Below are 17,966 nucleotides of genomic sequence, written 5' to 3' on the forward strand. Positions count from 1 at the left end.
CCTACTAATCTATGTTTTCAAAACAAACTTATCCAAAAATTTTAATAAAAAAAAATATGACACTAGATTTTTTTTTTTTTTTTTTAAAAAAAAGTCACATCTCACGCACAAAGCGTGTGTAATAAGGCTAATGTGTGTGTGTGTGTGTGTATATATATATGCAACAACTTATGTGCATTAGTATTTTCCCTTATATATATATAACATTGTCAACTACAGTGGTATTTATATTGTGTGACAAAATTCTAAAACAAACTCTAGACTTAAAATGTGAGTTGGGAACAGTTGCCAAAACTCACTCACACCTAGTTCTAGATTCTGTGAAGCTCTTGAACCATACGAGCAAGTCTCCTAAAAACAATATCACAAAATGCAACCATTAAGTTTATTGTAAGCAGTAAACTTAGAATGCATATGGAGCAAGCACAATACGATCAAGCAAGTATGAATATGGCAATTAAGCATAGTTTGAACATACACGAACAATCACTATGACTAGTGACTATAATGAACATTCACACAGTGAAAGAACATCCGAACATGCATGAAAATAAGCTCAATGCAAAGAATCATTTGCATGTCCAACACCCAACCGATGCAAGAACACTAAAGCATGAAGCATTTACGTTTGAATTACACCAAGGATACAAGATCCAACAAGGGCACAAGAGTACTAAAGTAAATGCAAAACATTAACTAAAAGTACTAACGTACATAAGCAAAGGTACAAAAAGAGTATCATAACATAGTTAAGTACACAACATAAGCTTAAAAGATGAAATATGAACATAAACTAAAATAGCAATAGAAAAATCCTTGTGGTTTGTTTGATTGTTCTTGCTCCCCCTTTGATTTAGCTCTCTCCCCCTATCATAGCTCTTCCCTTTTCATGAACACCATCTCCCCCTTTTGTCATGGAATAGCTAGTCATCATATTCTTCTAGCTTCCTTTGGATTTGATCCAACTGAGTTTGGAGAGAGGTAAACTTTGTCTCAAATTGAGTGTATTGAGAATGCATGATAGATGTGAGACCGGACAATTTTGTGCTAATTTCTTGCACGGAAGCCATGATGTTGTCCAACTTCTCATCATAGGAGTGTGAACTTGAGCTTGTGTCACCTTGAGGAGCATTACTCTCTTGCTTGACATTCTTTCGGACACGGCTTGTTATAGCATTGAGAGTGCTAATGTTGATTGGTCTTTGCTTAGGATGAGGAAACTCATCTTCCATTGTGGATACTCCTTCTAGCTTCAATATCTTTGTGATGAGACAACAAAATGGAAGACAATTTCAAAGATATGAGAGCATACATCAATTTCTTCATCGATAATCAAGTCATGAAAAAATAGAGCCCGACCAAGATTCATATATCCGATGCTCGAGAGAGGATAAAGATTATGAAACATTATTGTTGTGAGCAATCTCAACTCAGGAGATAGAGATGAGAGACCAATTCATTTCCCATTTGAGGATACCTCAAAATTTTCTCCGAAAGCTTCACGAAAAATTTCAAGGTTCGGGTCCATGTCATCATAAACCAATAGTTTTGCAAACATTGGTCGGTTGATGTTCAGAATGATAGCAAGATATGAAGGCGTGATAGTGAAGTCCCTTCCTCTTACCCAACACCGCAGCTCTTCCCAATCAAAGATAGCATTCACAAAGAACTCTTTCACAAGCTCTTCATAAGGATCTTCAAGATTTGACAAAAGGTACCTCCAATCGTTAGAAGCAAACCATTTGGGAATGTTTGTATCAAGGAGAGTGCCCTGCTCAACAAAACGTTCTATTACCATGAGGGCATTTTGGAAGTAGCTCAAATATGATTTATAAGCGGCATATGATCTGAATCTGGTGTCATCAAAAACTCCAGCTGAGGAACGAGTTTTCTTTGACTTCGGAGAGAAACTACTGAGGTCAATGACCAGTTCCTTCCCCTTGCTACTTCCTCTTTTTAGTGCCGACTTTTTGAACGGAGACATCTTCAAGCAGAGATTATGAAAATCAAAGAGCAAGATGTACACAAACAGCAACAAGCTTTATTAGCAACAAGTTAGTACCAAACAAAACAAACTACGAATTAAACCCTAAAAACTGAAATTTAAAGAGCAATTCAAAAAAAAAATGAACATGTTAAGATGCTAAACATCAAAGCATGATATAATCATGGCATTAGTCATACAACATGTTAGAGAGAGAGAGTGTGTGAGTGTGTGTGTGTGTGCGCGCGCATCATAATGAAAAAGTGTGCATATAAGGCATGAAAACAAGCAAGGGCAAAGTGCAAAAACACATAATTATTAGTTGTTCCAAACGTGGAAACATGATTATCCCTAAATTTTTTGTACTCAATGGAGTCTAAAAATACAGGCAAAAATATCTAAAAGACATTTTGTCAACAACATGGTATGCACATCACAACACAACATAGTATAATGCATGAACATGTAATGAAAACATGGAAAGCATGAAAAACAAGCATAATACTATCAAACTCAACAAAATCCATAAACCAATTTCAACAAAAACATCAAAAGCCCACATACATCAACCATAAATCAATATCTCAACATAAACAACAAATCCATGAAAACTAAGGCAATAAACTGGAAATAAAGTGAAAACAAGTGAAAATCCATACATTTTTAGAGATTTGGAGTGAAGATTTGAGATGAAAATGAAAGTTTTTGAAGCAACAATGGAGGTTTTGAGAGAGGGAGAGGCAGAGAAGACAAAGAGGTATGCACGTGATGCGAGAGAAACTGAAAAGATTTTGAAAAACTGTCTAAGTTTTAACCTTATTTATGCAAAATACGTGATTTTCGTGACTCAACTGAATCGCGAGGGAGTCACCAAAATCCCTTGAACCCAGATTTTGAAAAATTTATCCAAGTCTTTTTCGCAACTAGGACCTCCACTCGCTAGTGAGTCGCCAAATTTTGAAGTCCTCTGGATGACTTTGTGACTCGCGAATAAGTCAACATTGAGTCACCAAAAATTCTAAAAACCTAGTTTTTGAAAAAATTTCTAAGCGTTTTTCGCGATTAGAAATCTAACTCGCCAGTGAGTTGCAAAATAGTCTGGGTAAACTCGCGACGGAGGCCTTGAAAACTCGCAACTCGCAAGTGAGTCACCAAAAGGCAGAGTTGAAAATTTTTGGATTTTTGTGAGAATTTTGACAAAAACACTTTCCAAAAACAACTAAAATACTCAAAAATCTTCTTTTTTTTTTTATCAACATATGCTTGAGCATGTACATCACAATTAATCAAGTACAATTACACAAATGAATAAGGCATTCATTGAACATAGACATGTGTGATGTGGGTGGGTATCAAGTGTGAGATAGTCCTTAGTCTATCGTGAAACTTCAATGATCAATTCAAGCAAGTCATACATAATTAGCACTAAGCAAAGTGACCTATCTCAATTGTAGGCATGAACATATATGACCTCCCACATAAACTTGATTACATTGAGTAGCTTTTCATTTGGCTCTTTTTCTTATGATCCTTTTTTATCTTTACATCTCATTTTGAGATCGATGCCTAAAATTTTTGATATTTCAATTTGATGAGTAACCCTTTGGCTTTTGGCACCATACATTTTAAGTACATGTCGCTTTCCCTTTTTCCTAGTCAAATACTAGTATGTGCAACGGCTTTTGAAGCTCATTTATCTCTTTTCGAGATTCGACATTGGTTGAAGAGATATAGGCACAAGTCTACGCATGTCTCAAGATCAACAAAACTATCGACTAATCATTCTTGACAAGTTTGAAGATCTATTTACAACAATCACATAGATGTCAAGATTTTTCCCACAAATATACAAGTGCATAAAGAACAAGCTAAGCTCATTAATGCACAAAACCATTAGTATGAAGGTACAAGGCTAAAAATGCATTTGACAAAACACAACAATGCCAATCAAACTTTTTGGATTTTATACTTTTTATGTATTTTTGAATTTTTGACACAAAGCAAGTAAAGAGTGTGTTAGGTTCTAAAAGTTTAGGAGAATTGGCAAATCGTGAACACAAACTTGTCTAGATATAGATTCTAGAGTCTATAGGTATTATTAGACAATGCTCAAGGTGATTCAAGTCAAGATTCAAGAACATACAAGTTGTAGAAAGAAGAATTCAGAATCTGCTTGGTTCAATCGATCGAAAAACAGGCTCGACCGATCGAAACACGTATCTGCAGAATTTTAAGTCTACCCAAAGAGCAGTTCAAGCCCATTAAGGATTAGGGTTTCAGATCTACTTCTTCTAGTATATAAAGGAAACCCTAAGCACGTTTTTATAAGGCTTTTCAGAGAGAGAGAGAGAGAGGTGAGTGCCTCTTTTGTAGATCTAGAGTTTTGTACCCAAAAGCTCTCTAGAGTTTTTGATAAGTTGTGTGCTAAATTTTTTGTAAGATCTAGAGGTGTTTACCTTCATACACACACTTTGAAGTATCAAGATCAAGATTCACATCAAGAACTTGATGGTTATTTCAGTTGCTGCATAAAGAACTTTAAAGAAGATCTTAAACCTTTGAGTGGAGTCTTCAAGTCACAAGTAGATGAACTTGTGGTTGCTGCAGATCAAAGAAAGAAGTAGTCCGTGAACTTGGAGCTATCATGGGGTCGTGGTAGTAAGTTTTCTACTCGAGGTAGCAATAGGATGTTAGTGGTCTAATTCTTATTGTACAAACTTCAATTCTTTCATAGTGAATCTGTTTTACCTTGAGAATAGCTAGGTTAAATCCTCCCTAGGTTTTTTACCGGTTTGGTTTTCCTGGGTCATCAAATCTTTGTCTTCTTTTTATTTTCCGCATTATATTAGTTTTACACATTTAGTTTAACCTAGTTTTAATTAACAAATTTGTTAATAAACTTGGCTAAATATTAGGTTAAACATATTGTGTTAAGGGGTCTAAATCTTTATAGAAGGATCAAAAACAAACAAACATTCAAAGCCTTTAAAAAAAAAAAGTAAAAACATGAAGTGCTACCAAAAAAGTAGTGTGTGCTTTACACATATATAACAATTCAGGATAGATAAGTAAAACACACAACACACATGAGTTTCAAGGAATGATACCGACACCAATGGTCTTATGGAGTGATTCAAACCGAGGACCATCAAGAGGTTTGATGAAGATGTCCGCCTTTTGGTTGTCCGTGTGAATGAATTCAAGACATACAGTTTTATCTTCCACCAAATCATGGATGAAGTGATAGCAAATCTCAATGTGCTTGGACTTTGAGTGCTGAACAAGATTCTTGGAAAGATTTATGGCACTAGTGTTGTCACAAAACACACTCATCGTTTTTTGAGGAATCTCATAGTCATGAAGAAGTTTCTTCATCTAAAGAACTTGAGTACAACAACTCCCAGCAGCTATATACTTGGCTTCAGCTGTAAATAGAGATACTGAGTTCTGCTTCTTACTCATCCATGATACAAGATTGTTTCCGAGATAGAAACATCTGCCCGAAGTGCTCTTTCGGTCATCAACACTTCCTGCCCAATTTGCATCCGAGTAACTGGCTAGACAATCATTAGAGTCCTTTGAGTACCATATACTATACTCGGGAGTGCCATTAATATAGCATATGATTCTCTTCACAACTGTCAAGTAAGACTTCTTAAGGGCTGCTTGATAATGAGCACATACTCCCACGCTAAATGCAATATCCGGCCTGCTTGCAATGAGATATAGGAGACTTCCAATGATGCTCCTATACAAAGTTGGACTTACTTCTACCCCAGAAGAATCAAGACTAAGCTTGGTAGATAAACTCATGGGAGTGGAGGAATACTTTTTGGAATCTAGTCCAAACTTCTTGGCAAGATTTCTTGCATATTTTTCTTGAGATATGAATATACCATTCTTTCTTTGTTTAATTTGAAGACCCAAGAAAAATGTAAGTTCCCCCACCATACGCATTTTGAATTCCTTCTTCATTTCTTCAGAGAACTCTATAGCACGGGCGTCTGTGGTGGCTCCAAACAATGTGTCATCAACATACACTTAAGCTACAAGGAGATAGTTCTCATCTTTCTTTACAAACAATGTTCGGTCGGCTATCTCCTTTGAAATCCTCTATCCAAGAGATAACTTGTAAGCCGATCATACCATGCTCTCAGTGCTTGTTTCAATCCATAGAGTGCCTTTTTCAATCTCAAAACATGATCCGGGAAGTAAGGATCTTGGAAGCCTTTGGGTTGTTCAACAAAGACTTCTTCATTAAGGAAACCATTGAGAAAGGCACATTTCACATCCATTTGGTAGAGTTTGAAGTCCATGATACATGCAATAGACAAAAGGATGCGAATAGACTCAAGTCTAGCCACGGGGGCAAAGGATTCAACAAAATCTACTCCTTCCACTTAAGTGTAACCTTGAGCCACTAACCGAGACTTCTTATGATCTCACCATCCTCATTGGTCTTGTTTTTGAAAATCCACTTGGTGCCGATGACATGAGTGTCTTTGGGCCTTGGGACAAGTTCTCATACGTCATTACTCATAAATTAATTCAGTTCTTCATGCATTGAATCCACCCAATTCTCATCTTGAAGAGCTTCTTCTACCCTTTTTGGCTCAAATTGAGCATGGTAGCAATGATAAGTAACATGGTTTACAACAAGCATGCTCCCTTTTCTAAGACAAAGACCTTCTTCTAAAGAACCGATAATGTTACTTTTCGGATGATTTTTAACTACTCTAGATGGTGGCCTCTTTAAGGTGGACACTTCATCATTCCAAGAGATGGGAGGATGAACTTCCGGAGGAGTAAGAGGGCTTAAGGATCTAGACAACGATCTTGTCTCCATTATAGAGTTCACTTCAACATTTTGGTGAACGTTCTTCCACTTCAACATTTTGGGCTTCAATCTCTGCGGTATCTTCTTTGGAACTTGTTCCTTCTCCATTATCATCATTTGCTACGTTTGTTATGGCATCATCAATAACTACATTCATGGACTCCATCACCGTTTTTGTTATCTTGTTGAAGACTCTATATGCCCTGCTAGTGGTTGAGTACCCAAGAAAGATACCTTCATCACTCTTTGCATCAAATTTTCTAAGGTTCTCCCGATCATTTAGAATGTAACACTTACTCCCAAAGACTTGGAAGTATTTTACTTTTGGCTTCTTCCCATTCCAAATTTCATATGTGGTCTTCGTTGTTCCCACTCAGAAGAATATTGTATTGCCAATATGACATGAGGTGTTCACGGCTTCCCTCCAAAACTTTTGAGGAATTTACTTGTTGAGTAGCATGACTCTAGCTATTTCTTGAATCACCCGGTTCTTCCTTTTGACCACCCCATTTTGGTGAGGAGTTTTAGGAGCTGAAAACTCTTTCTTGATCCCATTCTTCTCACAAAAGGACTCAAATTTTGCATTCTCAGACTCCTTGCCATGGTCACTTCTCATTTTTGACAATTGGTACACCTTTCTCATTTTGAAGCTTTTTACAAAGAGTCTTCATCTTCTCACATGCATCTGATTTCTCTCTAAAAAATTCCACCCATGTGTATCTTGAGAAATCATCAACGATGACCATAATATACTGTTTTCCTCCTAAGCTTTCCATTCTTGTGTGCCCCATTAAATCAACATGGAGAAGCTCTAAGAACCATGATGTAGAGATCACATTCACCTTTTGGTGACTCGCCTTTTTTGTTTTCCCATTTGACAAGCACCACAAATAGTCTTCTCCACCTTCCCAAATTTTGGAAGCCCCACAACGGCTTCAAGTTTGGACACTTTCACCACTTGTTTGAAGTTTGCATGGCCGAGTCTTTGATGCCAAAGTTCCAACACATCGATTCGGGCACTCCTACAAGAGATATTTGGTGTAGGAACCACTCCATAACAACTATTGGTGGTCCTATATCCCTCCAAGACTTGAATCTCTACGTCATTTATGATCACACACCCTTTCTTTGAGAATTGAACAAGAAATTCCTCATTACATATTTGAATGATGCTCAAGAGATTCGCCTTAAGCCCTTTGATATATATCTTTCAATAAAGGTAGCCCCGGTATCCCCCAATAACCCCTTTTCCAAGAACTTGAGCATGGCTTCCATCCCCAAATGTCACATAGTCACCAACATTCTCTTTGAGAGAGATTTATCTCCTGTCATATGACGAGAACATCCACCATCAAGATACCATAAACAAGAAATGAATACTTTCAAAGAGGTGTGCACAAACAAGCAAGCATAAGATAAGCATTCTTAATCTTTAAAGAGAGAATCATCTTCATTTTCTATTCTCTTTCTAGATTGAATTCTCTCTTTAAGGTGATCAACCTTGTCACACAATATTCTATTTCTTCTTTTATAGTTCTCAATCAATGAGTTTGACTCACATAGACTATTGTGTAAGACATAGTTCTTGTGTTCAAGATACTTAAGCATGTGAACAAACATTCTAGCATGTTTCTTTGTTTTTAATAACTCTAGGAGTTCATTGTTAGCATAATCTTTAAAAATAGTCAGAGTCATTATCACAAACATTTGCACCACAATTCAACATGGCCTTTTCCATAGCTTCATTCGTAGCGACAAGGGGTCTCTGATCACACAAAGGATATAGAAATCCATCAAAGTGTACCCACTCTGATATCAATTGAAAGTTCACTTAGTGTGTAAAACACTTGTGAATGTTTAGACCCCAAATTCAAATTTTATTTCACAGGCTTATATTCAAACAATTATGTGCAGAAAGACAAATATAAGCAATACACAAATACACAAACTAATCTAAGCCATATTTTAATCATAACTCAGTAGTAATTAGAAGCAAAGAGTAAGGGATAGAGAGAAGCAAACGCAAGATAACACTGGCACTTGTTATCGAAGAGGAAACTGAAGTACTCAGTGAAAAACCTCTCTGCCGCCCTCCAAACGGTAAAATGATCCACTAGAAAATCAGTTGAGATACATGAATAGCAATAGACCCTCCAAGTCTAACTACTTGATTCACCTAAGCCCTCCAAGCTTCTTGCTCCAATCATTCGTAGCTACAAGGGGTCTCGGATCACACTAAGGATATAAAAATCCATCAAAGTGTACCCACTCTGATATCAATTGAAAGTTCACTTAGTGTGTAAAACACTTGTGAATGTTTAGACCCCAAATTCAAATTTTATTTCACAAGCTTATATTCAAACAATTATGTGCAGAAAGACAAATATAAGCAATACCCAAATACACAAACTAATCTAAGCCATATTTTAATCATAACTTAGCAGTAATTAAAAGCAAAGAGTAAGGAATAGAGAGAAGCAAACGCAAGATAACACTGGCACTTGTTATCGAAGAGGAAACTGAAGTACTCGGTGAAAAACCTCTCTACCGCCCTCCAAACGGTAAAATGATCCACTAGAAAATCAGTTGAGATACATGAATAGCAATAGTCCCTCCAAGTCTAACTACCTGATGCACCTAAGCCCTCCAAGCTTCTTGCTCCAACAGGGTTACGCTTAACCTTGTCTTCTTTAGCTTACTGGATCCCGCAATTAGCCCATTGCATCAACCAAATAAATTGGTTCTCTCTTGAACTGCTTCCCAAGCACCAAAAACCTTCTCACAGCTATGAATGTGGTGAGGTAAGAATTTGGCTAAAGATCCTTTCAAGGGTATGACAATGGAGAGGGTGAGAGTAAAGGAATTTAAATAATCAAATGTGTAAGATTGTGGATGAGTCAATCTTATTTTTCTCTAGGGTTTCTCTCTCAAAATTTTGTCTGGAAGCTCTCTACATTTTGTGGGTATAAGGGTATTTATAGTAGGGTATGAGAAGAAATGTGAAAAGTCATTTTTCTGCAAAACAGGGTGTTCTGGCGAGTCACTCGCGACTGGGATGAGTCGCGAGTTCCAGTCGCCAGAAAAAAAAAATGGCCAGACTGTACTTTTTGTCCTGTAGTGATCCAGCTGTCCTGAGCCTTCAACTTCTTGCATGCTCCACACATGTGCCTGATTCTGGTAGATGGCCAATCACGAGTCAGTCGTGAGCTCCAGTCACGAGTTGCCTCTTTGATGCACACTCTTGATCAATTCTTCATACTCTCTCACACATAACCCTTACATAATTCCCACCTAAATACAATGTTTCGAAATGCTAAATTACAAGCAAATTTGGCACGAAATAAAGCCAACACATGGTTGAATAAATTCAACCTTACAGTATCATATATAAATTTTGGTCATATAAGTCCACCAATGACAATGATCAAACTCTTGGGTATATACATGAAAAAACAAAAACATTGTCATTATAACCAATTGGAGTTTGAGAAAGGGTCATTACTCAATTTTAATGTTACTTAGGTGATGTTCTGAGAGGGATTGCACTTGACAACCAAAAAACCTAGTGCAATGTGGGAGTGGGGGTAAGTTGAGGTGGGGCAGACAAAGGCATTTTGATTTTTGTCATTCTTAATAAAATAAGCCAACACTGATGAGAGAAAGTGACATGAGAGAGAAGAGAAGGGGTGGCAGTGAAATTAATAAGAGAGATGGTTATTTTGGAAATTAATTTGTAACTATGTATTATCTATTAAAAAAAAACTTATATAAAAAATTTAAATGTATATACACACACAGTTAGGATGGGGTAGGGAAAACCCCAAGTTAGGTAGGGTAGGGATACGTTGCCATTCCTATCAATGAGAGAGAGAGAGAGAGTAACAACAGGTTATAACTTGCATGATATATGGGCACTATAACCATAAGTAGAGCTTTGACTTACAGTTTTCCTTTTGCTTTAAATGACATGGCTGTGGTTTGTTGTCCTGAAATTGTAGAGGTGGCCACATTCCTGCATACAATCATCTGCTGGTCAGTTACATGGTGTGCGTTTTCTTGTATTTGTGCTGTGCTGGGAGGTCAGTTCCATTTTCTAATATAAAAAATGAGACAACATACTTTAGTGATTACTAGAACTTCTCATAGCTAATTAGTAATATGAACCAGCAATTAATCATTGGACCAACTACTAGTCATTGTATTGTCAATGAAACAATGGTAAAAACCAATTCCAAGTTAAAAGTTTATATATTTTCCAAGCTTTGCAATTTATATGGGAAATTAATGTCAATTTTTCTAGGTTATCTTGCCTACAGAAAAGGTTTTGCCTTCAAATGTTTTTCCCTCCTGTTGCGTAGCCTTCAAATGGCGATGGATATATGTAATTATGTATCACTCACTCAACAATAAGAAGTGGTTATTGAAGTTGTATTTGAATATAAATCCTTTTCCATCTCATTCGTAGTGTTTCACTTTTATACTCCACCAATTGTAACATAAAGTTTAATTTTTTCAATTTAAAACTTTGGTTACTTGATAATAATAAAAAGAGAAAATGTTGTGTGAAAAGTTGCAATTGGTAAAGTATAAAATAAAACGTAAAATGTTTTTATTCGTGGTATCTTATGGAGTCCTCATGATATATGGACCCATGAGTATGTGAATAAGTGTTGGTGGCTAGTGTCTTTGATTGATCATTAAAGTAACTCATATGCTAAAGCTCTAAAAAAATTGGAAAGCACCCAACATGATGTAGGACAGAATCTTCAAATTAATTTATGTAATTTGTTATTTTTGGTATTTTTATGTAATTTGCGTTATTTTAGGTATAGGATGTTTATTTCCTAGTTTTTAGATGTTTTTAATTTTTTTAAGTCAAATTTGGTTCCTGTTATGGTTAGGTATTAATTAAGAGTTATTTTAGAATATATAATCTTGTCTGTCAAGTTTTACAGAGTCCTTAAACAGACCCCTAAGTCTGTACACGTTTTTTAGGCTTTTGTCTTTCTACTTTCTGGTGAATTCCAGACCTTTTCTCCTTGTGGATTCAAGGACCCTTGTGGGTTAAAGGAACCTCTCGTGAATTCGAGGTTTACTACAAGAAACTAACAGTTTAGTTTCCATTTTATCAAAAAGAGTATCGTATGTACTTTCTTCAGGCTTCCGCAACATCAGTTGGTATCAGAGCCTTGACTTATCCTGTTCTGATTGCTAACCGGTGAAACGGTATCTACCATCACAACAATGACGAATAACTTAGCGAGTATTACGTGACGTACAAAGCACTCACAAATATCTGTGCTAGGATGACGCCATTGAAGAATGGAAATAATAGGGATAACTACAGCGGAGACGTAACGTATATGCAACCTATTGGTAAACAAATTTCATATAGATCGTATAAGAGAATTGCAAGTTTTAATGATTATCTTTTAAAAGAAGAATTTTTTGATTGGCTACTTGATCTAGAGGATTTATTTGACTTTGAGAATATTTCTTAAGAGAGAAAAGTTGGACTTCCTTTGTATAAGCTTAGTGAGTATGCCTTACGTTGGTGGGAATGAGTACAATCTAATAGAACCCAACAAGGTCAACACAAAATTTTTTCATGGTCAAGGATGAAAAAGATGCTTGCTATCAATTTTTATCCTTTGGATTGTGATGAACTTTTGTTGTATACAAAACAAGATATCATTATTGGCCAAGAAATTCATACTTGAATTATTTTAAAGTGCCAAATATTCCACCATTAAGGGAAGAATTGCATGTTGAAAAAAATATTTTTCTTGAAGAATAAGTAGAAGTCAAAGAAGAAAATATAGAGATTTTGAGGAAATTAATAAAAGCCTTGTTATAGAAGAAGAACATGAAATCAAGATTGTGGAGGAGATTAATGAAGACCCTATTATAGAGAAAGATCCTAAGGTTGAGATAGTAGAGACCATTAAGGAAGAAATTATAGAGGAAGATGTCAACGATCTCAATGAAGTCAAGTTAGATGATTGCAACATTCAAGCTCCTATTATTTTGGTGGGAGACACCGAAATAAGGTTTATTGATTTTATCGGGGTGGAAAGATTTGATTTAAAGACAAAGAAGATGAAGTATTCAAAGTATTTTTTTTCTTTTCTTGACATGGGAGATTTCAGATTTCAAAGATGAACTTGAGGACGAGTTTTTTGAAGTGGAGGGGTCTAATGTAAGATAGAATCTTCAAATTAATTTACGTAGTCTGTTATTTTTGTTATTTTTATGTAATTTTCATTATTATAGGTGTAGGATGTTTATTTCCTTGTTTTTAGGTGTTTTTTAATGTTTTTTAGGTCAAATTTGGTTCCTGTTATGGTTAGGTATTAATCAGGAGTCATTTTAGAATACATTTTCTTGTCTGTCATGTTTTACAGAGCCCTTAAATTGACCCCTAAGTCTGTACATGTTTTTTAACAATTATTCAATCAATAAAATTTAGACTTTTGTCTTTCTATTTTCTAGTGGATTCTAGACTCTTTCTCCTTGTGGATTCAAGGATCCTTGTGGATTTAAAGAACCCCCCGTGGATTCAAGGAATCCCTTGTGGATTCGAGGTTTACTACTAGAAACTAATAGTTTAGTTTCTATTTCATCAAAGAGTATCGTGTGTGCTTTCTTCAAGCTTCCACGACATCACAACAATTTCTGGTTTTTGATAGTCCACGTGATTGTATTATTGCACTTTTATAGTGGAAAACTTTCACAGTATTTGTACTCAGCCTATTTCTACTTCTTCTTAATGAATTCTTCACTTATTACCACCAAAAGAAAAGGCATTAATGAAGAGAGAAGTCTACTTAGTACTTACGAATAAAACTGTTTATGTTGTTGTCGTAGGGAATCACAAAGGTCAATAGCATCTAATGCCCTCCAAGCATTTGTCAATGCTGTAAAGGCAAATCCACTAATCCTTAGACTATGTGAGGATTCCAATACTAAGCTTCGAATACCCAACCTACAAAATATTGGCATTGTTAGGAGACAAGAGTTTTATCCCTCTACTATTTTACTTAGGAAAAAATAGGACTCAAAAAATCAAACCAAAGATTAAAAAAAATGTAGTATATGCATATATATAAAAAGAGAGGAAGGGTACTTATGAAGTCCTTAAGATGTTGTCAGGCCAACAATTCCAACTCCCACAATCACAATGTCTTGCACTTCTTCCATGATATTTTGGCTCTTTTTCTTAGGAGAAGGAGATTTGGTAATGAGATATTTTTTTCCCCAAGATAGAATGGATCAAAAGATAGCAGTAGTGGACCTATATATAATGGCAGAAACATCAAATTGATTGATGACAATGATGCTGCAACAAGGAGAAGTTGCTAATGAAAGCACATACGAAAGTTAACTTGCCTGTTTGAATTTGGAAGCCAACCGAGAATTTGATTTAAGTTGAAAATAGCACCCATGAACGATAAATAAAATAATGGAATTTAAGATTATGTTTGGTAACAGTTTTTGTTTTCTATTTTCAAAAACTTGTTTTTGAGAATATAAAGGAAAAAAAAAAAAACAATTTTCTTGTGTTTTTTAAATCAAAAACATGTTTAATTACTTGAAATTAAAAAGATAGTTTTTTGAAGAAAAAAAAAATACTAAAATATGTTGTTACTAGGATTTGAACTCTAATGCTAACTCATTAAATGATAGATTCATTAAATTAAATGAGTGTTTTCATTGATTTTTGAAAATTAAAAACTAAAAACAGCTTTTTGCATATTTTCAGTTTCCTTCACAAATTGAGTTTTGAGAACAATTTTTGCTTTCTGTCCATTTTGGATTCTCAAACAAGTTTTTTAGTCTCAAAAATAGAAAATTTGTTTTTGAAAACAGAAAATAAAGTGAAAAAACAGTTACCAAATATACCTTAAGTGTGTTTGGTAGACCATGGTGAAAAATATATAGGGGATGGAAAATAGGAGAGAGTGTTATTTTCTTTTATTTGGAAAGGGAGAAATTAAGGGTCCATTTAGTTGAAGGAGTGCAAAAGTGGGAGGATAGAAAATGGTGAGAGGATGGAAAAGTGGGAGGATATAAAATATTTTATTTTCTCTCCTTTTTGTTTGTAACACTGAGAGTACTTTTTTGCCCCAACAATAACAACCAGTAAGATCCTGCCACTTAGGATTTGTTGTAAAAATGTTGTATAAATGTTGTGAACATATCATTTCTCTTTACTTATATACCCTTATTGAAGAATGATACTTAATTAAAACCAAAAAAGTGACAAATAATCACAAAAAGAGCAATCATCCAATTTTATTAAAAAATAAAAATAATATCTCAAAAAAAGAAGGTGCAATGTTACTGCCAGGAAAAAAAAAAAAAAAAAAAGACAACTTGAAGAATGTGCACATGAGTATTTATGTCAACTAAGAAAAAATTTATTCTCACTCAGTTTTCTCTCCATTTTTGGAAGAAAACTTGTTGATGGGCCCAAAGAGAAAACACCTGGGCCCCATCATTTATTTTCCTTCCTCCCCACTCAACCAAACACACTTAAAAAAGTTTTAGCAAAAATGCAAAACTGACCCTCTAACTTTTACTCTTTTTTTTTCATTTCAGTCCTCTAACTTTCAGTTTTGTCAATTCAGTCCTCTAACTTTTAATTTTTGTCAATGTAGGGCTCCACTGAGAAAAAAAAAAAAAAAAAAAAAAAAAAAAAAAAAAAAAAAAAATAAACAAACAAACAAACAAACAAACAAAAAAACAAAACAAAACAAAGAGAGATTGAGATTGTTATTGATGATCGATGTCAAAAATGAAGCATCTACTGAGAAAGCTTCACATCGGTGGTGGAGGAATCAATGACCATCACAGACTCACCTCATCTAAGTCGACTCATCCTTCTCCGAGTTTGAGTCCCACTCCGAGTCAAAGCCTGAGCGCTTCCAAGTTGTCTTCCTCCGCGCATGGCAGCGAAGGGATGGGGAGAGTCGGCGCCGTTGAGTCTTCGTCTTCATCGGCGGGTGATCAGACAGTTACCAATGGTGGTGTTGTTGTTGTTGCTGCTGAGGTGGATTTCAATATGTTGAAGGAGGAGTTTCAAGTACAGTTAGGCCTAGCGATTAGCGCTTCCGATCCCGATTCACGTGAGGATCCCAAGACCGCTCAGATCGACGTTGCGAAGCGAATTAATCTCGATGGCTCTGCTTCTATTTCCGATTATCAGGCCCTCGTTAAGTTTCTCTCGCCTCGTTGGCCTCAAGTGCTTCAGATTCGACTGCCAGCATAAACTTCAAGTGCTTCAGATTCGACGTTCCCCTTAATGTGTGTTTTTTTTTTTTTTTCTTTCAGATTTTTCAGATTTTCTTTTAATTCGGAATTTAAAAAAAATTGGGTCTAACAGCAGCCATTAACAAAAATGAAACGGAACCCTACATTAACAAAAAGTGAAAGTTAGAGAGTCAGTTTTACATTTTTGCTAAAAAATTTCCTTCCTATTTTCTCTCCAAAGTTGTCAATCTTCTCTATTTCACCTCTAAACAAACACACCCTAAGGGGAGAGAAAAATGGGTCAAGAGAGTTTATCTTTTTGAGCCTACATATCTTTTTATCTCTACAAATTAGAGAAAGAATTCAAGAGAAAATTTAAGGGGTGTTTGGTTTGCTTGATGCTATGTCAAGTGTAATGCTAGATTCATGTAATGTGATTAAAGGAATGCAACATTACAATGTTTGGTTCATTACTTAAATTCCCATCACATTTCGAAAATGTAATGTTGATTTATTTGATTAATTTCCATAAATGTCACTTGAATTAACTTTACCAAATTTAATAAAAACATTTTTATAAGTAACCAAAAATTACTAATGAATTTTTTTTTTTTTTTTTCCCTCCACTTTCTACCCAACCTAACAACCCATACGACTCAGATTAGAAGGAAAAAAAAAATTTTTCTTTCACTTTCTCATCAACCAAACAATAATTACAATCCTCCATTTCATAATAAAATAACCACAAAACATCCAAACAACATTCCATTTTAACTTTCTCATCAACCAAACAATAATTACAATCCTCCATTTCATAATAAAATAACCACAAAACATACAAACAACATTCCATTTTAACTTTCTCAAATTTTCTCACAAACCAAACGCTTTCCCAGATTTTCTCACAAACCAAACAACTCAAATTTAAGACAAATTAAACAATTTTTTCTCAAATCCTCCGACCTCCACCACCACCACACAAACCACCATGAACGACTGTGACAAAGCTCCCAACCAACTCGTTCATCACCTCCTCCACGAGCCCACACCTGCACCACCACAAATGTTAAGATTTCAGCTCCGATTCGACGATCTCTTTATCTTGATTCCTAGCAACGCCAAATCGGAGAAAACGATGCGATAGGAAAGAAAGAAAGGAATTTAAAATTCACAAAGCTAGTGAGAGAGAGAGAGAGAGAGAGAGAGAGAGGAGTAAAATCGTCCATGATGGTCTGTGATGGAGGGAGCAGAGAGAAAGGAACGGCCATGGATTGATCTGAAGAGAGAGGGGCTAGGGTTTCAACTTTGAATGGGATGAGAGAGAGGCTAGGGTTTAATAAATTTATATTAGGATACTTTTGTAAATAAAATTTATTAGTAAGGGTAGTTTTGTCAATTGTTAATTATTGTATACTCTCATAAGTAATGTAAGATTACTCCATTTTAAAAGGTGATATAATGTATTTTGTAATTTTGCATTACTTTAATGTTAGACAAGATTAAGTAAACCAAACACTTTACTGTCACATTACCTTAATATTACATTACCGTAATATGCATAACATCAAATACACATTACAGTAAACCAAACGCTCAAATGAAAAATCAAAATTACTCTCACGTTTCCATTCTCTTACTTTTAATATAAGCACTTAATAATAATAATAATAATAATAATAATAAAACTCTTATGTTTTTACTTTTCTATCTTCTCTGCTACATATACAATAATAGAAAATACAAATATATATATTTTCTATTCTTTTAACATTTTTCATTCTCTTAACCAAACAAAGTAAGGTTGTGAGTAAATTTAGCTGAGTCAAGTATTAAAATTTTAAAATTGTTCATTTATATTTATTTTGAATAGTAGCTCATTTTTATTTTATTTTT

At 35.1% G+C, this 17,966-nt stretch overlaps 1 protein-coding gene across 1 annotated transcript; it reads right to left on the minus strand.

Moving 5' to 3' along the window:
• Positions 1-5,359: 5,359 nt before the first annotated feature.
• Positions 5,360-6,279, minus strand: LOC142644508 (secreted RxLR effector protein 161-like). The gene is made up of 2 exons (XM_075819097.1): positions 6,131-6,279; positions 5,360-5,693 (listed from the first exon to the last, which is right to left on the minus strand). The coding sequence occupies exons 1-2, from the start codon at positions 6,277-6,279 to the stop codon at positions 5,360-5,362; spliced, it is 483 nt and encodes a 160-aa protein (XP_075675212.1).
• Positions 6,280-17,966: the final 11,687 nt, after the last annotated feature.

This window comes from Castanea sativa, chromosome 7 (assembly GCF_040712315.1).
Source record: "Castanea sativa cultivar Marrone di Chiusa Pesio chromosome 7, ASM4071231v1".
Classification (NCBI taxonomy): Eukaryota; Viridiplantae; Streptophyta; class Magnoliopsida; order Fagales; family Fagaceae; genus Castanea; species Castanea sativa.

Excerpts from the sequence above, each read along its gene's own strand:
- LOC142644508 (XM_075819097.1), bottom strand. The coding sequence starts at position 6,279 with ATGGATGTGAAATGTGCCTTTCTCAATGGTTTCCTTAATGAAGAAGTC. Across the intron at positions 5,694-6,130 it reads AAACAAGCACTGAGAGCATG|GCCGGATATTGCATTTAGCG; the intron begins GTATGATCGGCT and ends CATTGCAAGCAG.